This window comes from Urocampus carinirostris, chromosome 1 (genome assembly GCF_059441175.1).
Source record: "Urocampus carinirostris isolate Australia breed hairy pipefish chromosome 1, RoL_Ucar_1.0, whole genome shotgun sequence".
Taxonomy (NCBI): Eukaryota; Metazoa; Chordata; class Actinopteri; order Syngnathiformes; family Syngnathidae; genus Urocampus; species Urocampus carinirostris.
The window spans coordinates 4,169,866-4,197,460 of NC_142349.1; the positions used below are offsets into that span (position 1 = coordinate 4,169,866).

At 39.9% G+C, this 27,595-nt stretch overlaps 1 protein-coding gene and 1 long non-coding RNA gene across 6 annotated transcripts; one reads left to right on the forward strand and one right to left on the reverse strand.

Moving 5' to 3' along the window:
- On the reverse strand, positions 1-27,350 carry ca8 (carbonic anhydrase 8 (inactive)). Of its 5 annotated transcripts, XR_015852695.1 has the most exons (10): positions 27,228-27,350; positions 27,029-27,167; positions 22,573-22,764; positions 22,374-22,498; positions 22,016-22,111; positions 20,823-20,885; positions 19,213-19,261; positions 18,975-19,087; positions 14,181-14,371; positions 1-644 (listed from the first exon to the last, which is right to left on the reverse strand). XR_015852695.1 is itself a non-coding variant. In XM_088352934.1 (8 exons), exons 1-8 carry the CDS (start codon positions 27,099-27,101, stop codon positions 14,237-14,239), a joined length of 846 nt encoding a protein of 281 aa, XP_088209060.1. In that variant the 5' UTR covers positions 27,102-27,295; the 3' UTR covers positions 14,180-14,236. The 5 variants fall into 5 exon arrangements, 1 of the variants encoding a protein (XP_088209060.1); XR_015852698.1 differs by having other exon boundaries at positions 22,573-22,758; positions 27,029-27,295; XR_015852694.1 differs by having other exon boundaries at positions 27,029-27,294.
- LOC148373295 (uncharacterized) lies at positions 6,988-7,482 on the forward strand. The gene is made up of 2 exons (XR_015852693.1): positions 6,988-7,272; positions 7,384-7,482. It is a non-coding gene; the product is annotated as an uncharacterized LOC148373295 (long non-coding RNA).
- Positions 27,351-27,595: the final 245 nt, after the last annotated feature.

A 27,595-nucleotide genomic window follows, 5' to 3' on the forward strand; every position in this document is an offset into this window, starting at 1 on the left:
TTTACAGAATGAGTACTTTAGGTAAGACTGAGGCTGCATTCATGACTACAAGCCAAAAGATGGAGACAGAGAGTAACAAAATTGAAAGTTGCGGTCACAGGCATTAAAGCACAAAGTAGTTACAAGGGTGTTGTGTAAGTAATGTTTAACAAACAGAACTAAATGATCCTTAAGCAACTGTTGACATCAAGCTATTTGTGTACAAACATTTCAAAATGCATGTTTCTAAAGTTACAATAAAAATACATTTACTAGTTAATATATTAATATAGTCTTGCAAAAAGAGAGAGAACAAGAGAAAGAGAAGGAGAAAAGTAGAAAATAGAGAATAGGAGAGAGATAGACACGGTGGAAAAAGATGGAAAGAAAGAGAGAGATAGAGAGAGAGACAGAGAGAGAGGGAGGAAAGAGAGAATAAAAGAGAGAAAGAGAAGGTGGGAAAAGAGAGAGAGAGAGAGAGAGAAAGATAAAGAGAGAGAGACAGAGAGTGATAGAGAGAGTTTAAAATGGAAGAACCAGAGTTTTGCTTGATTTCTCAACTTCAGTCTGGCGATCTGTTGTATGCTTTTGTGTCCTCTCCAGTCAAACACGTTCGGCAGCCTTCTGCCCTCCGTCTTTGCTGCTCCATGATTAAATTTTTTTTCCTGTTGTCAAAAAAAGAGAGAAAATTCACTAAATGTTTTTAAATGAAAGATAAAAAGTGAAACCAGATGTGAGGTGAGGTGTTTAAAGAGAGTGAACGCTGGAAAGATTGATTTCTCCTGTGGTTCTGCTGGTTTAATTATAGCTAAGGGAGATTTAACTTCAAAGGGTACTTGTGTAATATTCCAAAAATGACCACATGGAAAATACTTGACTCCAAGTAACAATTCATGCATGGGGTGGGGAGTGGTTAGTTTTTCAACATTTAAAAATGTGTTTTTTGTGTGGGTGTGTGTTGGGGGTGGGGGTGGGGGCTATTGGGGGCAATAACAGTAGCACTAAATAATACATTTCCAACTTCAACAGAGAACAGTGGTCACAAACCATTCTGAAACTGATAGCTACTTTTTGTTATTTATTAGCATGAAGGGTTACAAGTTTTGATCAACATTTCTAAAATAACATCTTATCGGGTTATTACTAATTTACAACTATTTTATCACCAAGTAATTACCAGGTTGTAACCATAATAAGTAGTGTTAAAATTGGCTCAGACAACCACCAGGACAATGAAATCAAATCAGTCAGAAATCAAATCTCCTAGAAATTGACTTATCGCTGGTGAGGGGTTTTTTTTTTCAGAACTGGTCCGCAGGCTACAGAGTTCTTAGGGGATACCTGGTGCCTGCTGGTACCACATTGGTGACACCTGCGGTAAAAGTTCTGACTCACGTGGTAATATCAAAATGTGTCACAGCATATATTGTCACGGCAGTATGACTTTTCAGCGATAGTCTTTTTATTATTTTGGTCATTTATAGCTGCCGCCATTTGATCGGAATTAATCCACCTCATGATCTTTCATATAAAAACAGTGTAATTATTTTCTCTGTGACATAGTCACAAAAATCCTTCATACATCCATTCAGTTGTTATTCAGTCCCTACAACATTTCGCATGGTGTTTTTAGTTAAAAAGGACAGCGCAAAGGACTGGTGCGAAGCCTGGATTTAGGGAATTTCCCACTGACTTACGTTTAGGTTGAGTAATAGCTCGCCGTGTTTCGCCCTTTTTATTTGGAAATGATTGCCAGCCATTTTGAATGCACACTATTGAAACCACACACCCTTGTTCTGTATTCACAAGCCAGAATATTCTGTTTTATTTATTTCATTTGTTTTATCGTAATAAAAACCTCAACGGAACTGCTCCTCCAGCGCTTGTTCTTACCCATCGCGTCTCGTGACCCAGATGTTGATTAGAAAATGCGGAGGAAGGAAAAGTCTGTTATCCTTCATTTAGTAATATGTTTGTTACCATTATGGTCTGATGGAGTGGAGGGTTCTTCGTTATGTTGATCGTTAACTACCGGTCAATCCCAATCTAACGGTCAGAAGTTGTCAATCAATGTGTAACATTAAAAAATAGCAGCATATCCTTTTCATCCAGCCAGTTACCTGATAACAAAATTTGACAATGACATCACCTATCAAGTGCAACCATCAAACAAAATACCTTTACTGGATTCATTTACAGTGCACATGCACCTTTAAGTCAGTGTGCATGCGCAAACCACTTCGCTACGCGCCAAGCAAGTCACCATGAGAACTGAAACAATCGAGCACCTGTAAACAGCTAAGTTGCTTGTATCCTAAAACTTACAACATACAGTCTTGGTGCCAGTAAACAAATAAAATGTTTGCTCTGTAGCATATTTCTGTCATCTCGTTATTCAAAATTTACTGAAGTTGAACAACACTGAACTGGAAGTAAGCACTATAAAATAAAAGCATTTATGTAAAAATTGGAAATTGTGCAAAATGAATATCAAAACAAGGAGATAACTGTGAATATTTGGGAAAAACGTGAGTTGTTTTTCATGTTTGTGGTGGGTAGAACTATTTGACATGGTCATCTTGTTATTAGTTTGCATGCTGAAGAAGTGTGAGCACCCATGAAGTAACCTGACCTAGTTTCACTTGCAAGCAATTCAAGCTTTGAATCTGGTTTAATGTTCTTCATGTGCTTGTGTTGGTTTCATCCAGGCACTTACCATGCATTTAAATTAAAGACTCCGAACTACCCATTGCTGTAATTGAATAAAACGTTTTGGGGTGTATGGCTGTGACACTAAAATAACCAGACTGAGTGGATCGCATTTATTGTCTAAAAGTTCAAACATATGTGTCAAGGTTAACTTTCTATATAAATGCCAGGATGCAAAAACAACTGTTTCTAATCGTTATGCGTTTTAGAAGGCCCCAAAAGAGAAAATAACACTTAAGTTTGACACTGCTACCACCACAGGTAGGTACAGGTATGGTGTTCTTTAGTTTGCAGAGCCAGCCCAAGGCATAAGCTAGCTAAGAGTGGTTAACTTTTTGGGGGCCAAAATTGACCCCATTTTCACTTTGTGTGTCCACTCAAACATACTTCTACAGAAGTACAACAAAAATACTACACAATAACCACAAAACTAAACATCAAACACAGTGCTTAAAAACAGGGACCTCATATATTATTTTGCTTTCATTCTAAAAATAAATTAATAGCATAGAATTACTACATTAATACTCCTACAGTGATACTACATTACAAACTACTACTACAGAATTATTCTCTCCAAAAATACTAGTACAGAAATACTACAAAAAATCGACAAAAGTACGACTAAAATACTGATTTGGGAATACATCAATTATACTTCTACTGAACTACTAAAATATGATAATATATAAAAACTAATAGAAAAGTATTACTACAACAATACTACAAGAGGTTTACAACAGAAATGTTGCAAATTACACCTATATTGATACTACAAAAATTCTCCTATGAAAATATCACAAAAATACTTTGTCTCTGGGTGCCGTGACTGGCTAGTAACCAGTTCAGGGTGTCGCCTGCCTACTGCCTGAAGAGAGCTGGGATGGGTTCCACCACCCCCGCGACCCTTGTGAGGGTAAGCGGTGCAAAAAACTGATGGATGAATGGTCCACTTTCCTTTGGCAACACATGTTTTCTCGACTCAGCTCATACTTGTCTACAAAGTACAAATATTTTCCAGTCCAAGTTCATTTGTCTAGACAACATACAGAAATAAACGCTTCAGGAATGATCTGAAACGATCAAATGAGTTTTAACAAAGCGGTCTAATCTACAATTATAGAAGACTTCAAGGTGGTGTAGGGCAGCACGGCGGCGCAGTGGTTAGCGCATGTGCGACACAGTTCTAAGGTTTTGGGAACCCCCTGTGTGGGTTCAAATCCAGCTACCGGACTTCCTGTGCGGAGTTTGTATGTTCTCTCCGTGCTTGCGTGGGTTCCCTCCGGGCACTCCGGTTTCCTCCCTCATTCCAAAGACATGCATTTCAGGTGGATTGGCCGGTCCAAATTGTCCCTAGGTGTGAATGAGCGATTGATTTGTCTGTCCCTGTGTGCCCTGCGATTGGCTGGCAACCAGTTCAGGGTGTCCCCTGCCCACTGCCCGATGATTGCTGGGATGGGCTCCAGCACCCCCGCGACCCTACTGAGGATAAGCGGTGCAGCTAATGAGATGAGATGAAATGAGATAAAGGTGGTGTCTGCAACTTGAAAATGTGCCATTCTCTGCTGCCATCTCCTGGTTTAAAGTGATGATCGCAGCCTGAGTCATTCCTCAAGTACTAATACACACTTATTTATTTATCTTATTTGGTGTTTGGGTCGGCATTTGGAATGTATTTGAAACAGGTCTTTTCTTACTTTTACCATTTTCAGGCTACAATGACGAAATAAAAACGGGAACGAGCATGAAATAACCCCCCCCCCCCCTTCCCCCCCTTTCCTGCTTCCTGAATGTCCAAGAACAGCTATGCTGACAGTAAAATAAAGGAAGATAGAAACGGTGAAAAAAAAACTATAAAGGCTCTTTGAACTTAGTTGGTCATTGTTAACACATTCTAATTGAGAAAATATTTGACTTTCAACTTAAAGACACATCAAATGACACACTCCACCTGTAAAAGTCTGGTAATGCTGCAATTTAATTTCAAAATGTTTTGATCCATCCAAATGTTTTGATCCATTCAAATTAAATAAACACTTTACAAATTTAACAGTACATAATGTAGTTATTTTAGAGTCTTGTTCCATAATTGTTTTGGTAAAAAAAAAAATATTTATCATGTTGTAACATCTGGACTTTAACTGTGTCCAAAAACTGCAATTGGGACTGAAATTGAGAGTATATATATATATATATATATATATATATATATATATATATATATATATAAATATATGTGTGTGTGTACCACAGCCATATCCCCCTAGTGCAGGGGTCGGGAACCTATGGCTCGCGAGCCATATATGGCTCTTTTGATGACGGCATCTGGCTCTCTGAAAATTTCTGAACGAAACAAATTTTACTAATAATGTTACTTTAGCAAAATAAATAATAATAATAATAAAGTCAGAAAAAAACATGTCAAAAAAATAACAAATAAATACACACATTTTAATTTATATATATTTTCACCTGCAACTTTTCGTTCAGGCACGCAGCTAAGAGCCAATCTGTTCTCCGGTGAGCGGGAAGGTCCGCTACCCGGAAAGTCTAATTTTAATTGATAATTTACAACAATCTGCACAAGTCATTTTGAAGCAAAGAAGAAATATTTCCTTTCGTTTTTGGTTAGCTTTTTTTATGCAGGGTGAACCCTTCTAATCAAGATGACGAAAAGGAAAAGCGATGAAGATTACCGTACGTTTCAGCAGGAATGGACAGAGCAATTTGCCTCTATTGAGAGAGCAGGTTGTGCAGTGTGTCTTATATGCAATGATAAAATTTCCTCGGTGAAACGGTCAAATATAAAGAGACAATTCGACACACGCCATGCCACATTTTCAGCGAAATATCCAGTGGGAGACAAGAGAAAGAAGGCCTGTCAAGAACTACTTTCTACAGTCCAGGCGAGTCAGCAGCAGCTCCGTGTATGGGCCAAACAAGGTGATTTTAACTCTGCTAGCTTTGCTGGTTCTTTAGCAATTGTGAGGAGCGGGAAGCCGTTTACAGATGGCGATTATGCCAAATCATTCATGCTTGATGTGGCCAACGAGCTTTTTGACGACTTTAAGGATAAAGATAAAATAATCAAACGGATAAAAGATATGCCTCTTTCAGCATGAACTGTGCACGATCGTGCCATCATGATGTCGAAACAAGTGGAGAAAAAACAAGTGAATGACATAAATGCAGCGGAGTTTTTTTCCCTCGCTTTGGATGAATCAACAGATGTCAGTCATTTATCCCAGTTCAGTATTATTGCACGCTATGTTGACGGTGACTCGCTGCGTGAGGAAAGTCTTGCCGTTTTGCCACTAAAAGGGACGACGAGAGGAGAGGATTTATTCAAGTCTTTCATGGAGTTTGCAAATGAAAAGAATCTACCAATGGATAAACTTATTTCTGTGTGTACCGATGGTGCAGAGGATTTGTAGCGCTGCTTCGTGAGCAGGAGAACAGACCCATCCTCAGCTTCCACTGTATTCTACATCAGGAGGCACTTTGTGCGCAAATGTGTGACAAGCAGCTTGATGACGTGATGTCACTGGTCATTCGGGTGGTCAACTTTATTGTTGCCCGAGCTTTAAACGATCGCCAGTTTAAAGCACTGTTGGATGAAGTGGAGAATAATTATCCCGGTCTTGTTTTGCACAGTAATGTGCGTTGGCTGTCAAGAGGGAAGGTGCTTAGCCGTTTTGCAGCTTGCCTGAGCGAAATACGGACTTTTCTTCAAATGAAAGGCATCGAGTATCCCCAGCTAGCGGACACTGAGTGGCTCCTCAAGTTTTATTATCTTGTGGACATGACTGGACATCTGAACCATCTCAATGTGAAAATGCAAGGCATTGGAAATACAGTGTTATCCCTTCAACAGGCAGTCTTTGCATTTCAAAACAAGCTGGAAATCTTTACTGCGGATATTGAGACTGGTCGTTTACTACACTTTGAAAAACTGAAAGTATTTAAAGATGAGTGCACAGCAAGTGACTCCCCTGAACATTTTGATCTCCATCAGCTCGCAGTTTTCACATCTTCTCTCCTGACGTCATTCAAAGCACGCTTTGGGGACTTTCGTGAGCACACTAGTCTTTTTCAATTCATCACTCATCCGCACGAGTGTGATTTGGACAAAGTAAACCTGAGTTTCATCCCCAATGTCTCTGTCAGAGATTTTGAAGTAGAAGTTGCTGACCTGAAGGCCACAGACATGTGGGTTAATAAGTTCAAGTCACTGAATGAAGATTTGGAAACCCTTGCACGAGAACAAGCAGAGCTGGCAGGCAAACACAAACGGACAGACATGGACAGACTTCAGCGCGCAGACCAGCTGATTGTCAAAACCTGGAACGCGCTTCCCGTCACGTACAAAACACTGCAGCGTGTGAGTCTTGCTGTATTGACCATGTTTGGATCTACGTATGCATGCGAACAGTCGTTCTCACACCTAAAACACATCAAAACCAACCTGCGATCACGTTTAAAAGATGGAAGCCTAAACGCCTGCATGAAGCTGAACCTCACCACCTACCAACCGGACTACAAAGCCATCAGCAAAACCATGCAACACCAAAAGTCGCATTAATAGTAAGTCAGAAGTACTTTTCTTATCAATAAATACCTTTAATTTTATTTTGAACAACGTGTTATAACAGAGTCTTATTATAATATATATATTGTTGGTCTTCTTCGATTTAGATAAGAAATTGCTGACCTGAGGGCCTCAGACAGCGGTGAACAAGCAGAGCGGGCAAGTAAACATGGACAGATATGAATAAAACCTCAGCCTGCAGACCAGTTGATTGTTATAATTATAAATAATTGTTAGTTTTTGTTATTAACTTACAATGTTGTTCAAAATAAATTCTGACTTATTATACTATAAACTCGTTGATTTTCCTCTTCCATTTAGCTGTTTTTGGTATTAAAATATACATATGGCTCTCCTAGGATTAGATTTTAAAATTTGGGTTTTTTCGGCTCTTTCAGCAAAAAAGGTTCCCGACCCCTGCCCTAGTGGGAGGAGGCTAGAGTCATTTCTGACTCTTTTTGGGAGATTGATTCAGAGGAGGGGATTCCCAGCCGCCTCGCTCAACCCAACTGAGGTGTTGGGAGTCATTAGGTGTCCATGATGAATGATGAAATTGAGTGGAATAAGCAAAAAAACAGCACAATATGTTTAACGGCAAACTGCTATTTAATACTTTCATGGAACAGATTTAAAGGAAGTCAGACCAACATGTGTTTGAGTGGAAGAACATGTTCTTAAATTTTTTATTTATTTATCTCAAATTGCATTTTTAAGGTTTAACTTCCATGACTAAAATGTTTCTCTTGCATCACTCCTAGTTTTATTGGATTGTTGCTCACCCTGTATATATACTAGCTTCCTGTCGGTTCAGTTTGGCCAGCATAACGTGAAACAGAAAGTTTTAATGGAGACAAATTCAGAGATTTTGACAGTAACATGCAGTCATAGTAAGGATTGGGAGATTGTGCCTCACCTGTCATCATGGAAATATAAAATAAAAACTATATTACTTTATTTTCTTCAGTGTTAAAGTTTTTTCTCCTTCAACTTTACAATATTTGGATTTTGTCAAAGCGCTGATTTTACCATCATATTATGAATATTATTAATATACTTAGTATGTAACGTATCTGTGTGCCCAGCGTCTGCAGATGCAGAGTGAGGCACGTAATTATCTTGCCTCGTGAAAGAGGGTAATAGAGAGAACAAAGAACCTGATTTGCTGCGCATCTCAGCTCTGAACAAAAGAATTAGTGATATGTTCTCCCCGTGCTTGCGTGGGTTTCCTCCGGGCACTCCGGTTTCCTCCCACGTTTCAAAAACATGCATTTCAGGTGAATTGGCCGGTCCAAATTGTCCCTAGGCGTGAATGAGCGTATGAGTTGTCTGTCCCTGTGTGCCCTGCGATTGGCTGGCAACCAGTTCAGGGTGTCCCCTGCCCACTGCCCGGAGATGGCTGGGATGGGCTCCAGCCCCCCCGCGACCCTAACGAGGATAAGCGGTACGGCTAATGAGATGAGATGAGATGAGATAGTATTAGCCAGCTAATAGCAAGTCGATGCACCGAGTACTTTTTTTCTCGTTGCATGGACTTTTCTACATAATAGAGGATTCCTTATCTATTGATGCTTTTATTAAAAGGAAGCAGTGAATACACTTCATTTAGATGCAAAGGCTAAGACAATAAAACTGTATTTTTCTTTAATATTATATGGATTTCTTGCTCTGCCAATCCAATGATGAATCGGATGTAGGTTAATTTTTATTTAAATTTGATTGTTCCTATACAGGCATGAATGTTACTGCTTGTCATTGGGTTTTAAGTTCACTGTAGAGCCAATAAGCCCAGCACAACATCATCTTTTTTTTCTCCATTTTATGTTGGCCGCAGATCCAAAAGACTTTTCCCCTTTTTTAATTTCAAATACTCTCCTTTTCATTTACACTGGACTATCGGACTACGTACGCCTTTGTTTCGTCAGGACCACCATTTATTTTTCTGTTAACACAAACAGAACTCAACATTTGCATTCCAGCCCAGTTCAAAGAACTCGGGCCTCTCGGATGGGTGGAATGACTGTGTCCCCAGATGGAGAGTTCCAGGACCTACACAGGTCTCATAACAGATTACCAGTTTCCAATGAAACTACTACAAAGTCTGATAACCAGAAATTTGTGATGGTAATTGAAAACATTCAGGGCTTTGTGTTGAAAATCAAACAAAGTTTTTTCTTTAAAGATATTGAGCAAACACATTTTATATTTTAAAATTTCAAAGCTCTGTAAAAAGCCAGAGGGAATGTCAGATTATGTTCTCACTATCGTATCTTAGTTTTATTATTTAATCATAACATTATTACATTGATAATCACAATATTCATTAAGATGTTATCAACGCAAATATATTTTGGTCTTGGGGCAGCACGGTGGCGCAGTGGTTAGCGCGTGTGCGGCACAGTTCTAAGGTCTTGGGAACCTCCTGTGTGGGATCAAATCCAGCTACCGGGCTTCCTGTGCGGAGTTTGAATGTTCTTCTCCGTGCTTGCGTGGGCACTCCGGTTTTCGCGTGGGCACTCCGGTTTCCTCCCACATTCCAAAGACATGCATTTCAGGTGGATTGGCTGGTCCAAATTGTCCCTAGGTGTGAATGAGCGAGCGAGTTGTCTGTCCCTGTGTGCCCTGCGATTGGCTGGCAACCAGTTCAGTGTGTCCCCTGCCCACTGCCCGATGATTGCTGGGATGGGCTCCAGCACCCCCGCGACCCTACTGAGGATAAGCGGTGCAGCTAATGAGATGAGATAAGATTTACTTGGTCTTCCGATGCGTCAACTTTATCCTATCATACAACCTTGAAGAATTAGCTGTGTCTCTTGTACATTGAATCTTTGTAATGTGCGTTTCTAGAAATTCTGTTCAAGAGTTTCATGTTTAATTTTGCAAATTCACAACCCTCACATAAAATCCGTAGTCAACCATTAGTTAATGCCTTATGGGAGAGCGCACTCCTACTGCCTTTGGTAGGAGAACGCTGCTCTGATCAATTACTACGTTGTGCATTCTGTCTTTGCTTTTATTTTAAACTTTGTAATAAATGTCCTCAACTGAACTGCTACTATCCTGCTCAATTTTTGTCCTTTGAACGAATACTCGGTCTGGTCGCAGAAAATGAACATGCGGCGGAACATGCGGCGAGACACAGATTGCAGCCTATCATTTACACGTGGGTAATATGCTGGAACACTCCAGAGCACGAAGGAATTTCAACTCTAGACGCAGCTTTCAAGGTGACGGTTTAAACCAAACAACATACTGTTGGTTCTTGGGGAAAATATTAGCGGAATTTTCTGTACAAAGGAATCTCCCCGAATTGATCAGCATTACAACAGGAACCTTATGATAGTACCGGTAACTTAATCTTATTGCAGGTCCATTTTTTTCTCTTGTTTCATATCTATTACATGCATTAATAAATCGTTTTGTGTTAGATGACTCTGCTCCTTGGGCAAAAAGAGGGAAATATATGGTGAAGCACTAGCAACATCTAGAGGGGAATTTGTTAACTGATCAAAGAATAATTATTTTCAAAATAAAATATATTAAAAGTTTAGGCATCTACATGCTTAGATCTTACTTTTGACACTATGGCAGGGGTCAGCAACCTATGGTACACGAGCGGTAAACCAGTGGCACGCGAGCGCACGGCCAAATAATAATGATTTTTTTTTTTAAGCGAAATTTAGATATCTTCAGTTGCGCACCATGTTATGTAAAGGATTTACGTGAGGCTTGACGTGGGTTTTTCAGTGTGAGTTTGCCCGGCGCCTCGCAGAGAGAGAGCGAGAGAGAGCGAGAGAGAGACCCAGCCAACGAAACACATGCGCGCGATAAATGAACGAATCATGATGGCTCCTCGAGCGAAAAGATCGCGCTCTCCCCAGCCAGCGTGGACAGATGACTGGGGCTTTGTGCAAAAAATGACCGCGCTGTTTTGTGCGAAAGCCGTCGGGCGAAAGCCGGCGGACGTGTGCGAGACCCCCGTAACTGTGTCGGTGTCATGCGTATCGCGGCCGAAAGTAGACGCGCCGCGGGTTAGGGGCTCGCTCTCGGGAGCGACCGAACGGCACCCGCGGTGCGGCGCAAGTAGAAACCCTGTCGTGAATTTGTCTCCGATCGTCCCGGGCGGACGTAAAATCGCCCAGCTGTACGACTCTTAGCGGTGGATCACTCGGCTTGTGCGTCGATGAAGAACGCAGCTACCTGCGAAAACTAATGTGATTTGCAGCTGCGATTGGCTGGCGACGAGTTCAGGGTGTCCCCTGCCCACTGCCCGGAGATGGCTGGGATGGGCTCCAGCCCCTCGCGAACCTAATAAGGATAAGCGGTGCAGATAATAAGATGAGATTATTTATTTATTTTTATTTTTTTTGAAGGGGCGTCGCTACTTCGCAGATTTTCACTTTTAGCGGATGGTTTTGTTCCCCATTAACCGGGTCTAAAAAATAACAATTTAAAATAACAAATTTTTTTTTAAATTTTTTATTCTAAGGTGCGCCGCTACTTCGCGGATTTTCACTTATCGCGGGTGGTTTTGGTCCCCATTAACCGCGATAACCGAGGTCCCACTGTACAGGGAGTGCAGAATTATTAGGCAAGTTGTATTTTTGAGGATTAATTTTATTATTGAACAACAACCATGTTCTTAATGAACCCAAAAGTCTCATTAATATCAAAGCTGAATATTTTGGAAGTTGGAGTGGGGCTTTTTTAGTTTTAGCTATTTTAGGAGGATATCTGTGTGTGCACGTGACTTTTACTGTGCATAATTATTAGGCAACTTAACAAAAAACAAATGTATACCCATTTCAATTATTTATTTTCATCAGGGAAACCAATATAACAGCTCAACATTCACAAATATACATTTCTGACATTCAAAAACAAAACAAAAACAAATCAGTGACCAATATAGCCACCTTTCTTTGCAAGGACACTCAAAAGCCTGCCATCCATGGATTCTGTCAGTGCTTTGATCTGTTCACGATCAACATTGCGTGCAGCAGCAACCACAGCCTCCCAGACGCTGTTCAGAGAGGTGTACTGTTTTCCCTCCTTGTAAATCTCACATTTGATGAGGGACCACAGGTTCTCTATGGGGTTCAGATCAGGTGAACAAGGAGGCCATGTCATTAGTTTTTCTTCTTTTGGACCCTTTCTTGCCAGCCACGCTGTGGAGTACTTGGATGCGTGTGATGGAGCGTTGTCCTGCATGAAAATCATGTTTTTCTTGAAGGATGCGGACTTCTTCCTGTACCACTGCTTGAAGAAGGTGTCTTCCAGAAACTGGCAGTAGGACTGGGAGTTGAGCTTGAGTCCATCCTCAACCCGAAAAGGCCCCACAAGCTCATCTTTGATGATACCAGCCCATACCAGTACCCCACCTCCACCTTGCTGGCATCTGAGGCGGACTGGAGCTCTCTGCCCTTTACCGATCCAGCCACGGGCCCATCCATCTGGCCCATCAAGACTCACTCTCATTTCATCAGTCCATAAAACCTTAGAAAAATCCGTCTTGAGATTTTTCTTGGCCCAGTCTTGACGTTTCAGCTTGTGTGTCTTGTTCAGTGGTGGTCGTTTTTCAGCCTTTCTTACCTTGGCCATGTCTCTGAGTATTGCACACCTTGTGCTTTTGGGCACTCCAGTGATGTTGCAGCTCTGAAATATGGCAAAACTGGTGGCAAGTGGCATCTTGGCAGCTGTACGCTTGACTTTTCTCAGTTCACGGGCAGTTATTTTGCGCCTTGGTTTTTCTACACGCTTCTTGCGACCCTGTTGACTATTTTGAATGTAACGCTTGATTGTTCGATGATCACGCTTCAGAAGCTTGGCAATTTTAAGAGTGCTGCATCCCTCTGCAAGATATCTCACTATTTTTGACTTTTCAAAGCCTGTCAAGTCCCTCTTCTGACCCATTTTGCCAAAGGAAAGGAAGTTGCCTAATAATTATGCACACCTGATATAGGGTGTTGATGTCATTAGACCACACCCCTTCTCATTACAGAGATGCACATCACCTGATATGCTTAATTGGTATTAGGCTTTCGAGCTTATACAGCTTGGAGTAAGACAACATGCATAAAGAGGATGATGTGGTCAAAATACTCATTTGCCTAATAATTCTGCACTCCCTGTATATCACTGCAGTGCAGGGTTATATAGTGTTGACACCTGAATGTTTTCTCTGTTGAGAGGGGCTTGTGCTTGAAATGGGAGATTGTGCAGAAATTCTCGAAAAATAAATGAAAACACAAGATTGATGTTTTTTGAGGGAAATGGCATTTTAAAATGGCCCAAATCTCCAAAAAGTTGATTCAGCTGAATGTGTCTTCTTTAAAACAACTAGTCTTTTTTATGACATTCCAGATCTGCCACCCCACCACCCAACTGTGTTCTACTCTCGCCCACCTCCTACTTACACATACTCTTAACTTCTCAGGTGCATTTGTCCTGGTCTACCAGATTGGTATCCACTTACCCTATAAACAACAGTCCTCTGTTTTCCTCCTGATTTTCCCCTACCTCACACTGGGTCCATCTACGTGGTATTTCCCTTATGAACCGCAGAAAAATAAAAATTTCAACTCCCAAATCTTTTCCCAGAGTGCTTTCACTGAACACTACAATTTGGGTGAATGCGCACTAATAACTCTCTGTCAAAAGACACAGAGTACGTAGCACCCCGACATACTGTACACTGTAAATCTTCCTTCAGGCCGTTGCAGTGTTTCCGAGCTACTGTGCATTCAAAATCTCTTCAAACTCCAAGGAGGTTATATAGGCTAGTGCCGGATTGGTAAGTGAACCGGGCTAGCTCTTTTGGGACTTGATCCATTATAAGGAGGTTTCTGAGGGATAATTAGCTCAACATAATATCACAAGGGAAATTTTGACAGGCTCAGGTTGTTACCTTCAGATTTTGTTTGTGCAGATCTTGTTTTTTGAGTCGACCGGGTAAAGTGGCTATCACTGGAAAGCCGCCCTGACTGTCCGATCACTCAGTGGTTGGGTTGGGCGGAAATTATCCCCCAGCAACCCATCGTTGCCTTCAGGCAACTCTGCACCTTTTACATGTGAACGGAGCCTCCGGAACTCTTCGATCTGCAGAGATAAAGAAGAGAAAAAAAACGTCATGTTGACCATTGACCACTTGTGAAATGTAGTTGTAAAAACGTGTCATGATTACCGATGTGAATCACCTGTGCCAACTCCTTTGGCACCAACTGCCTCGGACTCAGATTGGCTCCCTGTCCCTATTTAAACCCACTCGTATCTGACCCCTTTTATCAGTCCGTCTGCGAACCTCAGTTAACACTAGGCAAGCCTTTTTCGACCCTGACTCCCACCTGTTTTTCGCTCCCGTCTGTCCCCTGGCTTCGACCCAATTTTGATCCTGACCACGCCTATTGTCCCGGCTTTCGACCCCTTTTTGTCCTCAACCAAGTCTACCCTCTTTTCCTGGCTTACGACTTGCTTCAGAAGACGACCACGTTTTTGCCCCCCTGTCCCGGCTACTGACCCGCTTTTCCGTTCCTGACACCGCCTGCCACGGAAGATCCACTTCCGCGTTTAGAGCAATTCTGTCCTGTTTCCGTTCTGGTCCTGACAAAACGCCCATAATACCAAAATACATTCACAGTCTATATGGTTCACAGTTGACGGTTTACAGATCCCTAACCACATGGGTCATCGGGGCACCACCAAGTACCCAACTCTAGACTGCTCTCTCCACTGCCGAGGGTTCTTGGCCTGAGCTTGGGGCGTGGCAAAGCTGGCACCTGTCAACCCAGTTCTTTTTCTATCTTCCTCTCATCCTCCACCCTCAGACAGTGCCCTGGAGAATTTCTAGGGTCCAAAATGCATTCTAAAGATCTTGCGCACTGTTTCGTTGGTCACATGGGCTATGAAGCTGATTCCTAGAAGTTTCCTTTAGCATCACATCTCCATAGCTTGGATTTTTCTTTCCAGCTTTGCTGTGAGAGTCCATGTCTCACAAGCTTAATGAAAGAAAGGAGTAACCAGCGCTTACATGAGCCTGATTTTTTATTCTATGCTATGTTTTTGTCCCTCAAGATGGGTTTAAGTCTGGCAAATGGGTCTGTGGTTGGAGCTATCCTGGCCATGATTTCTGCTTCTGAACCCTTTTCTGATATAAAAGCTCCAAGATATTTACATTTGTTGACAGTTTCAAAGCGCTTGGTGATGATTGCAATAATAGCTTGGGAGTTGTCAGTCATTACCTTGTTTTTCTGTGCTCTTTCAATACTAGCTTGATACTTTGTTCAGGAAATTGACCAGATCTATGAGTTCCTCTTCTTCTACTGCCAGTCCGCCAATATCATCAGAAAAACAGAGGTCAGTGACGTTGTTCCCCAATTTTGACTGCACCTTTATGTGGGTCCTTGGCCAGAAACTAGTTCAGACCATTGAACAGTTGTACGGAGCATGGTTTCTAACCACGGTCAGTGTGAGAACAGGCTGCATTCTCTTAATTTTTTATCAACATTTTCCTGGAGATGATCTTGATTAGCGTGTTTGTAAAAAAGGCGTCAAAGCAATGGAAGCCAGGCCGATATTCTGACCTGTGTAAATGAAAACAAACTGTTTATTTAACTTTCGCAAGTTGAATATTACCTTCCTCACTCCAAATATTTGGAGTATGCTCAGAATACCCATAGGCTATTGTCAGTGTTAAGTGTTTATGTACAAAAGTAATAGAAGCCGTGGGATATTAAAAGGACACATGCAGATTGCATAGCAGGCTGACCTAATGTCAAGCATGAGAATGTTATGTTATCTTCTCAACACAGCAGGCACGGCATACCGATGGAAATTGAAGATAATAGCAACGCAAAAGAATAGCATTTGTTAGAATTTTATTTTCTTTGATTTGTTAACAGTGACTCTTGATGAAAAGGAAAGCAGTAAGACCATTTAAATTTGATGTATTTTGATGTATTAACGAGTACTTCAAAAAAAATCTGTCATTGTTTTGGTGCCACTCTTGTCCCCATTGTTCCTCTGTGTGCACCCCTTCCATATAAGATATATATTTTCATTAAGCATTAATCTGTACTTAGCCAAAATTAAAATAATGTAAATGGCATGGCTAGATTTTTCCATATTCAGAATTTTGGTTCATGTAATTATCTATTAAGATATTAAACAAATCTCATGCCCACAAAAAATATTGTCGAATTTATAACTTAAAAAGGGCATGATACATCAGTTTGCATTAGTTCTGATTGATTCAAACCACTTTGGTTGTTACATTGGTTGCAGTGTCAATAGGATTTCATTTATGTGAAATGCATGTCTACAAACATACACAAGCATTGCTGTATTGTGCACATACTATTAATATAGGATATGTGGACAACTGTCAAGTAACATGTGCTAGCAAATAGTCTTTTTTCCTGATCAGGGTTTTTTGGGGTGCAGGAGCCCATCCCAGCCGCCTTTGGGTAGTGGGCAGCCATACAAGTTTTTCGTAACGTGGGAGAACCCTGTTTGGGATCTTAGGGCCATCAGTTTTAAATATTATTAATATATCGCTATCCTCGGGTATTGTTCCTGTAGCCATCAAGTCTGCCGTCATTAAACCCAAGCTTAAGCGACCTAACCTTGACCCAGAAAGCCTAGGTAAATATAGGCCAGTGTCAAATCTGCCATTTTTTGCAAAATTACTTGAAAAGGTCGTTGCACAGCAGCTAAATGACTTCATGTCAGAAAATAACCTATTTGAAACTGTCCAGTCAGCATTTAGGGCAAATCACTCTACTGAGACAGCCCTGGCTAAAGTAACCAATGATCTCCTTTTAGCAATAGATTCCAGTGCCTCATCAATGTTACTGCTGCTGGATCTCAGTGCTGCTTTTGATACTGTCGACCACAACATATTACTGGTTTGTCTGGAATGCATTGGTATCTCAGGAACTGTACTCTCGTGGTTTAGGTCCTACCTGTCAGACAGGATGCAATGTGTTAACTATGGCAATCTGACCTCTAAACAATCTAATGTCCCCTGTGGTGTTCCACAAGGCTATGTACTTGGCCCCTTCTTTTTAGTATTTATATGATCCCACTTGGTGACATTATCCGCAAGTATAATATTAGTTTCCATTGCTATGCAGATGACACTCAACTGTATGTGCCACTGGAGACAACTGGACATTTAAGTTGTAGAAATCTGGAGGCTTGCCTTACTGAGATTCAAAGATGGATGTCACATAATTTTTTACGCCTTAACCCAGAAAAAAATGAAATGTTGATTATTGGTCCAGCTCACTGTCGTGGGTTGTTTTCAAACACTACCCTGAACCTAGACAAATGAATAACACCCATAGTGACTTGGTCAAAAATCTAGGTGTTATATTTGATCCTAATCTGTCGTTTCAGTCACACGTGAAAAATATTACTAGAATAGCTTTCTACCACCTCCGTAATATTGCGAAGATTCGTTCGATGCTGTCCCAATCAGATGCAAAGGTTTTAATTCATGTGTTTATTACTTCTCGGCTTGATTACTGTAATGTATTGCTTTCTGGTCTCCCGATGTCTAGCATCGGCTCGCTACAGTTTAACTGTACGGGTAAGGTGTATCGACATTTCGTTCTGTGTGCATTGTTACAAAGAATGACAATAAAAGTAAATTCTATTCTATTCTATTCTATTAAAAGTTTGCAGCTGGTTCAGAATGCGGCAGCTAGACATTTGACTAAGACCAAACTGTTTGAGCATATTACTCCTGTATTGGCCAACTTGCACTGGCTCCCACTCCACTTAAGATGTGACTTTGGGTTCTCTTATTGACATATAAATGTTTGCATGGACGTGCACCCTCTTATATCTCTGATTTGATTTCCCCCTATGTTCCTGCACGGAGTCTGCGCTCGGAAAATGCCGGCCTACTTGTGACTCCGAGAGCCAAGAAGTTTGCAGGCTCGAGAGAATTCTCCATCCGGGCCCCGGTGTTATGGAATGCCCTGCCTCCGGAGATAAGATCTGCAACCTCAATGGAAGTTTATAAATCGAGGCTTAATACACACTTCTATTCCGAAGCTTATGATTGATGCCCACCTCTGTATTGTCCTGTCTTTTTCTGACTGCCTGACTGGTGGTGATACGAAGGAGAAGGACGATTTGGAGATCAGTCAGCGGACCAGCGTTTGACCTGAAGCATGTGAACGCCTGCATGGACCAGCTGGCAGAGATGGGAAACTGCGTCGTGGCCGTCATAGAGTTTCTGGACTAGTTTACAGGCTGGGGGCGTCGCTGCTGTCATGCACTTTCCGGACAAATTTTCAACATGTTACCTAGTGTTTACTAAGCTTGTGTATAGTAATGCTAATTGTGATTCACCCTGGTCATCCTGGAAGGGGGATTACCACTTGTGAGGTCCTTTCTCAAGGTTTCTCTTTTTCCTCACGCTGAGGTTTTGAGTTGTTCCTTGCCCGCATGTTGGTTTAAGATCAGGTAATTGTAATCCTGTGCAGTCCTTTAAGACATTTTTGTGATTAAGGGCTATATAAATAAATGTGACTTGACTTGACAAGAGAGCACGGAGGAAACCAACGCAGGCAACAGGAGAACGTGCAAACTCCACGCAGGGAGGCCTGTAACTGGAATCAAAACCTGGACCTCCGCATTGTGGGGCAGATGCACTAACCACTCATCCAAGAATATACAACAATCAAATATTTACCTGTAACTGCGATATAGTGAGCGGGTATCGGAAGAGGATCCAGGTCACATTTTCACTGCAAGGTGGAGTTGTCAAAGATCCTTTATAGACCCAGTAATCTCTCAATAAAGGATCTAAAGGCAGTAGTAAAAATATATATAGCGATTTCAATAAAAGTCTTTGCAAGTGCAGAAAAATCAAAAACTAAATTACATGACATGTAATTTGAGACAGATATTCCATCAGATGTTTATCTTACCAGGCAGCAAAGTGTTTGGGTTGAAGCAGGGTATTATCTTGCTCTTCCCCTAATGAAAGAACAAATATCACATTTCTAAATATACCCATAATTAAAGAATTGGTGGCTGTTTGAAAGCCAGCTAATTTATTATTAGAAACTTAAAGCCCCAGTGTGCAATGTTCCCTCTAATTTTCCTCGGGTCTGAGCGTTCACGCAATGTCGGTGAGCAGCGCTTGAAACAACAGTGAGCAACCATAATCCCAAGTGTGGCAAGATAATTATCAAATATGTCCAAAAGTTGACATCAAGTTACATTTAGCTGAGTTTCCCGCAATGCAAAATTATTTTTCTCTTTTGAATAAATTGACTCATGTACTATTGCAAAGGTTGTACGGCCTACAAACGTAATTTGTTCTTACAATTCTTTCACAAGATATCCATTTCTTTTTATTTCCTGATATATTTTGTCGCATAATATTAACATTTTTGGGGGCTATTTTAGTCGGTTGTAAGATACAGAACTGTACTTAATCACATTTTTAGTGGAAGTACAATGTTGGCAACAAGATTTACTTGATATAATTGGAAATTATTTGAATGCAACACAAACTTTTTCTTCTTTTTTCCGTGTTTTTTTTTCTACTTTTTTTAAAATTCCTTTTAAAAAAATCTCATTGTGTTTATTTTTTCAGAGCTGTTACTTTTTTCTTTTTGTTCTCTATTTACTTTTTTCCTACATTTCTTTCTTTTCTTTTTTCTCTTCCTTTTGTTTCTTTTTTTCTCAGCTTTTCACTACTTTTTAATTTTGGTATTTTTTTCTTTTTTGTTCTATTCCCCCCTTCCTTTAAGTCATTGTGTGCATAATTTTACATAGTATTTGGTCATGTTTGGATTAAAGAAGCAAAAAAAAACCCAAAGAGCCGTTTAGTGAGCCAAGCCGAAGAAGCCGGTTCCCCGACAAACTCTACTAACTTTACTCAACTTCGTTCTCCTTTGACTCGACTTCAAAATACCGCATTTAGGACACAACGTCAGGGGAACCCGTATATTTTTACCTTCATGCACTGTAACTTTGACTTGAGTCGCTTCTTAATTAGTAATTTTGAGCCCTCATTTTTGTGCGCTGGCTAGATTTTCTAGTGCGCTGAGAATGTGCGAGCAGTGCGCAATTGCACACGTGCACAGCTTAGAGGGAACACTGCCAGTGTGTAATATTTGATGACTAGATGGCACTGTTGTCTGATGCAAACAAAAACCAGTGCCACAGCAAGCAGAAAGACGCCAGGCAAACATGAAGGACTACTAGGTATGGATTCCACTATGTTAAAGAAATACAAATTTCTTGACCTATGATTTTTTCTCAGAAAATAACATTAATATGATAATTAGTGTATTTTTGCCTAGTGATCAGATCAATGTTTTTTTGTTTAGTGAATAATAGCTTTTGTACCGCTAAAAGGCATTTCATTTCATTTCACTAAATATTATACACTGTCCCTTTAAATGCTTTGTTAAAAAATATATATTTCTTGGAAAGTTTTCAAAGGGTTGTATAAGAGTTTCCTAATTAATTGTGTTTTCATTTGCTCCAACATGACCGATGTTCAGGCCATTCCTGTCAGCCTCACCTTGTACTGTAGGTCCTGTAGAACCTCTGTGATAGCTTTGAGACCCAAATGCTCTTTACCAATCTGTCGGCAAAGTGAAGATATTAAGAGGGCAACTGACACACATTAGCTCGAGGCTATTGTGAGAGTATAATGATGGTCGCTAATCACAAGTAAAAACACATTCCCTTCCTTCAGTAAGCAAAAGTCATACAATTGAAGGAAGGGAAAAGATCACAATGTGAAAGATTATTTTTTACACACCTTTGGTACAATATGGGTCATGAAGTGGTTTAGAATCTTAACACACCAAAAAATCTACTATTTGCAGTTCAAACAAAAGGTCAAACGAATGGTGATGAGAATACTGTAGAACCTGTTGCGCAACTTGTTGCACAAGGTCTTCATGAGTCTCTGTCTAAACAATAGAAATATAAATACTTCTATGATAAAAGAAAGAGAAATTGAATTGACTGTTAGGAGTTTATAAAAAGTTGCGGTGGCGCAACTGTTACCAGAGCCTCTTTATTCTCAAATATGTCTGCTCATTTACCATATTTATTCGCGTAAACACACTCATGTATAAGGCGCATCCTTAATTTTTTAAAATAATCTGTAGGAAATCTTGTTATACTTTTTCCCATCTCAGAAAAAGTATTGTAAGTGAGAAACGTTGAATAAGTGGGACCATGATTGAAATAATGTATTAACAACGTAACATTCGAACACAATACTAACATGAATTTATAATGTATGTATATAATGTCCTTCAAAATATGATTCATTATCCGATACATCAAAGGGTTGTTTCTTCGATTATTTATATCCTTCAGGACGACTTTCTGTTTTTTTAATTGTTAACATACATCTCTGGTACCGACTAAAAATTCTATGTTCATGAGAAAAACAGTTTATTTCCCAGGGGCAAGACTCTGAAAAATTTGCCTCTATTTTTGGGATTATGATGCTCCTAAAGTCATTGCACTATTTTTCATTGCATTATTGCTCGGAGGCCAGTCTCCAAGAACGACCTTGTAAATATTTTCCTCTTTATCTTAACACTCTTTTTAATTTGATTTAAAATCTTTTATCACGTTTATCCTGGAGTGCCACAGCTACTCTTGTAAACAATGTTCACCATGTTGTTATCAATGACAATGGAGACTATTCTAATTCTAGAATGGGTTGTGTTTTGGATGACTTTCATTGCTCACCTGCACAAAAAGAGCAATAATGAGGGCCCCGTTATTCTTCCCCAGAGCATCCTCAAGAGAATTAAACATTGTGCTGTTCCAGTGAATCAAATGTAGCTTAGAAAGGAAACAAAAGCACACAAGCTGAATTTGAAAGGTCATTGTCGTCGGCAGGTGTCGAGAGATTTAGTAGGTGAGCGCCTTTAAGCCATCAGCTGTTCGTGGCTGAGGACTCTTAACAAAGAACATTTAAGTCAAGAAATATACTGTGGTATCAAACATTCTCATCTCAAACCGATCGGGCAGTATGTTCAATTTCAAATGTTTAACAAACGGAGTGACGCACTGAACTCAAAACACTTCAGGCGTATGTGTTTACCTCCATTGGGAAAGCCTTGAAGTTGACGGTGTGCTCTGATCCTCTTTGATTCTCTTTGCCCCAGTGAAATCGAACCTCATGAAGTTCATACTCATGATCTATAGGTAACGGACCACCACTTATCACTGAACACATGAAAGGAAACTAAGCAAATGAATACATACAAGGAGAGAAATAGTTAAAGTTTTACAGACTATACCTGACTTCGACTTGAGAAGGATGCGTACGGTGTGTCCGTCATTTATGACTTCACAGTCACGGCACACCAAGTAGTTTGGCAACAGGCGGACATCCAGCAGGGAAGGGTCATATTCCGCTTCCCTGGAGTTCAGGTTGATGGGTGACTGGTATTCACCATTGGCTGATGGGTAATGAAGTCCCCACTCTACACCTAGACGTGGAATAAAAGCATAACAAAGAGAAAAAAGTAATTCTATGATAAAGTGTGTCATCTGGTCAGCACGACAGTAAACAACAGCCTTGAATCGGTAACAATACATGTATATTTAAGTGAGGTAAAGCCCTTCTCAGAGTTTTCACACATTATATACTGTACACTGAAAAAAATAATCATACACCAAAAGCAGAAAAAATGCTTGCTTTAAGCCACATTGATCTTATGTTCCCAAAATTTTAACTTGTTTCTCCAGTATCGTCTTTAAAATAAGCCAAATTCATTGATGCTACGGATTGTTTTGGTCATTTAAAGAAATATTTTTTCAGGATTGGTAATATAATTCTTATAATGGACAAAGATATTTGCCATGTGTCACAGTACACAATTATGTAAATTCAAAATATACATTTTCATATTTTACTAGAAGACACAAGTACATAAATATGAGCAAAACATATAGTGCTTAAAATGATATTCAACCAAACACATTTCATGAAAATAATATATTGTACGGGCCTGTATTCTAAACACAGCATAATAAATCACAATTAAAATAAGCAAAATTCTGTTGTGGCGAATACAACGTATTATTTTGAGGAAATCTGTTGTGTTGGATTTCCTTTTAAATGTATATTTTTTTATAGTTCTGCAATACTTAAATTACGTTTTTTCCAGCAAAGTAAGACAAATAATACCGGGTAGTTGGAATTAGCCAAACACTTATGCCCATTTTGAGTATTTCAAACCAGAATAGCAAAATGGTAAAAAAAAAAAAAAACCTTCTTAAAATAAAAGTCTACCATTAGAATAGAAGAATAGAATAGAATGTCATTGTTACAAAATTGTTTAACATATTGTGACAACGAAATTGGGCATGACACTACAGTTTCACACATTCACAGTGACGTAAAAAAGCTAAGAAGATAAAGGAACAGAGTAAATAAGGTTATAAAACAAGGAGGATAAGGGTATAGTTATAATTAGATACATTAGATACATTAAATAAACATAACGATTACTGTTTTGTAACTTTAAAAAAGAGTTGAAAACATGTAGAAATTACAAAAATATTATACGTAAAATGTATAAAGAAGTGAACCTTACTACTTGGATATACAGTAAATACACTATGCCCACCCTTCCCCATAATGCATGTTTTCTCTTAATATAGCAGAAATAAAAAAAAATGGCAAATAAACAAGCTTGTTGAGAAATTACTTGAAAAAAAAAACACACACCTGCAACCATGCACACATGCACAGCCTTTCAATGGATAAATAGCTAAAGTATACACATCAATTATTTGTCCAGTATTCATTTGCATATGAGAACTAATAGTTTGACATGCCAGGTACTGTATGAATATGTTAACATCCATTATACATATTGAAACTTAAATTAAAACGAGGATTTTTCAACATAAATATTGAATTTTACGAAAATATTACCTTGTACAGTATTTTAAGTCAATTCTTTAAAGATTTATTGCATGTAACAACCTAAATAGACCATGCACATTTATTTCCTCCTGTGATGTTAAACATGAATGCCAGATGCTTTTGGCTGAAAGTAAAGTGAAGCAGGCACAATCAGTGAATGTGACGAGTAAGGGGGCCTTTGCATTCCCTCTTCTCTCGGCAACTAAGCTCTTGACAACAACTTATTCAATGCTCCAGCAATTTAGAAATAGCGGTTTAAAAGGCTGCACAAACCTTGCTTCTTTGGCAAGGCAATGACTGTTCATTTTGCTAGTTTTTTATTGTTTGAAAAGCATACTTTGGTAACACATACAGGTTCTTAGTGTTTTGATATATTCATAATTGGTTTGGTATTCAATGGATTTTTTCATAGCCGTGATGTCACAGTCGTAGGTGGGGCGGGGGGCGTGGGGGGCGCGGGGGTTACGGCAGGATGATCGTTTGGGCCTCTTCTGCCCAAATCACCATCTGGCTTCAGAGAAGTTTGAACCACGCATCAGCCTCCTTTTCAGTCCTGGGAACGCTGATTGTCTCTACCAGAGATTAATCATACATGTCATGTTTCTGACTTTCTAGCAAGAAGTCTCAAAAGGCTTCAAAGACTACATACTATTACATTATACTTACATTATATCACCATCTGCTATTACAGACTACAGACTATTACTACACCATCTCCTGATCTAAAACCTATGCAAAAGAATCCCTCCAATGCATTTCCATTTACAAAATATGAAGGCGAAGGTAATAATGACCAATTATGCTACACGTTGTAAATGTAAACGTTCAAACCGTTCAACCTTGATAAAGTTTATTTGTAATTTGTTGATACTTAAGTGTAAAATGGCTCTCTTTTTTTTTGAATAGACGGCAAATTACTCAATGTACCCGTAGATGGCTAAAAACAGGGGAAATTGTATCTTTATTTATTTTTTATTTTTAGAAATCTATTTTATATAAGCGAAGGCACCTAAATACATTTTGGGGATTTAGGAAACTAAACCGGGCAGCACGGCGGCGCAGTGGTTAGCGCATGTGCGGCACAGTTCATGTCATGGGAACCTCCTGCGTGGGTTCAAATCCAGCTCCAGACTTCCTGTGCGGAGTTTGTATGTTCTCCCCGTGCTTGCGTGGGTTTCCTCTGGGCACTCCAGTTTCCTCCCACATTCCAAAAACATGCATTTCAGGTGAATTGGCCGGTCCAAATTGTCCCTAGGTGTGAATGAGCGAGCGAGTTGTCTGTCCCCCGTGTGCCCTGCGATTGGCTGGCAACCAGTTCAGGGTGTCCCCTGCCCACTGCCCGATGATTGCTGGGAAGGGATGGGCTCCAGCACCCCCGCCACCCTACTGAGGATAAGCGGTGCAGCTAATGAGATGAGATGAGGAAACTAAACCCCCAACCCTAACCCTAACCCAAAATGTAACCCTAACCCTAACTCATAAGGGTAATTATAGGCGGTAATTAGGGCGGCATTAGCTCAGGATGTAGAGCGCTCGTCTTGGGATCAAGAAATCGCAGGTTTGATTCCCGGCTCCTCCGTGTTATATGTCGAAGTGTCCTTGGGCAAGACACTGAATCCCTAATCCCCCCCAATAAGCAGGTCGGCGCCTTGCATGGCTGCATGGCCGCTATTGGTGTGTGAATGTGTGTGTGAATGGGTAAGTGTGAAGCACATTGTAAAGCGCTTTGGGAGGCCTTCATTGACTTGAAAAGCGCTATATAAATGCAGACCATTTTACCATTTACCATAGGCAATGTAAGTCGTGGCTGGTGTGTCTTCTGACTCCCTTTATACTTGAATGTTCACTAATCCCTTGTTTTTGCTAAATTCGGGTTCCAAAGAGAACCCGTCACGTTGTCATTTTTATTTTCATTTTACAATTATACTCTAAAATACATTGACACCAAAGTAAAAAACGATTTTATTATTGGCTAATAACAAATAAAATGTCCTGCATTCTGGGCCTGAAATCATTTTCTTAAAAAAAAAAAAAAAAAAAAAAAGGTGTTTTGTCTGAGAGTATTTTGTACTTTAGAATGTACAGCACACTGCACAACCCAGATCCATGAAGCAGAAAACTGTGTACGGCGAAATGCATTATAGCACTGGTTTACTGAATTTGGTTACTATGAAAACTACTCCCAGTCATAAAAAGGTAGCTCACTTCTGCTACCAAATCAATCATTTACTTGATAAAATATCACAAAATTAATTTTGTTGTGTTAGGTCAATATTGAAATTATCCGACACCGAACTAAATTAATTTTGTGATAATTTAATAAAAAAAATAATTTAAATAAATGATTTCTTTGTTTACTTATTAAACTAGTTATTTGTCAGTGGGAACATACAGACAAAGACACAGAACACAACACTTTTCAATGTTTGAATGTACACTGAAACGTGAGCTTGTGTGACAGTAACAAATGAGAAATATTTCCAAGTTCAAATCCTTTACCAGAAACTTTCATGCAACATTGAGCAGCAGGCTATTGGAAATATGTAATATGTATTATATCAAAAACAATAGGACATTACATGCTATGGTGAAATAATTATACTCACATCAAGCATTACGATTTAACACTCGGCACAATCCTCAGTACAGGTTGCAAGTGAAGGGAAGGAGTGATACAAAAACCATTTTAGCACATGGTTTAAGTTTAAGCTGAACTAATGAAGTTTTTCAAATGATAATAAATAGTAGTTAAATTGAAAAGAATCAGGATACATCTGAAATATGAATGTCATCCCTACCAATGATGCCGAGCAACCTACCTTCTTCATAGCCCCAGTCCAGGGCATCTTTCTTCTGGATATTATTTGAATCTTCATTGACTTTGTCCGCCATACTGTTTGACAGTCAACTCACAGTGGATGGAAACCAGTTAGTACTTCCAGTTCACTTCCTGTCACTCTGTGAAGTGAAGTCTCTGTTTCTGTGGTGTCCTGGATTGGCTTGAAAATTACAGTTTACCTTGTCTTCGGCTTAACTGTCCGTATGTTGAGCTGTCGTTCCCTGCATTTTTCTTTACGCTGTATGCTCCTCCCTCAACGCTCCCCCCTCTCTCTCTTTCTGTGTTGCTTTACTGTCATCCCCTCTCTCTCCCTTCTTTCTCTACAGGTGCAAACGCTTACTTTGGCCTCCTTCCAATAGATATTTCATTCTTTTTGCAACCTGCTTTTGTTAAGGAACTAATAGAATCTACCAGTATAAGACCTACTATTTACTGTTTTTTTTCTTTTATTGCTTGTGTTTTATGTGTCATGTGGGTTTGTTGGTGTTTGTGTGTGTGAATGCTGGGAAGCTGGTTGCAAGGTTGTGCTGTTTCTTTTGAAGGCCAC

What these genes read in the sequence shown, in the direction of transcription:
- ca8 (XM_088352934.1), bottom strand. Translation starts at nt 27,101, where the DNA reads ATGGCGGACAAAGTCAATGAAGATTCAAATAATATCCAGAAGAAAGAT. An exon ending in TTATTGCTCTTTTTGTGCAG is followed by an intron (nt 20,886 to 22,015) that starts GTGAGCAATGAA and finishes CTTTGCCGACAG; the next exon opens with ATTGGTAAAGAGCATTTGGG. An exon ending in CCCAAACACTTTGCTGCCTG is followed by an intron (nt 19,088 to 19,212) that starts GTAAGATAAACA and finishes TACTGCCTTTAG; the next exon opens with ATCCTTTATTGAGAGATTAC.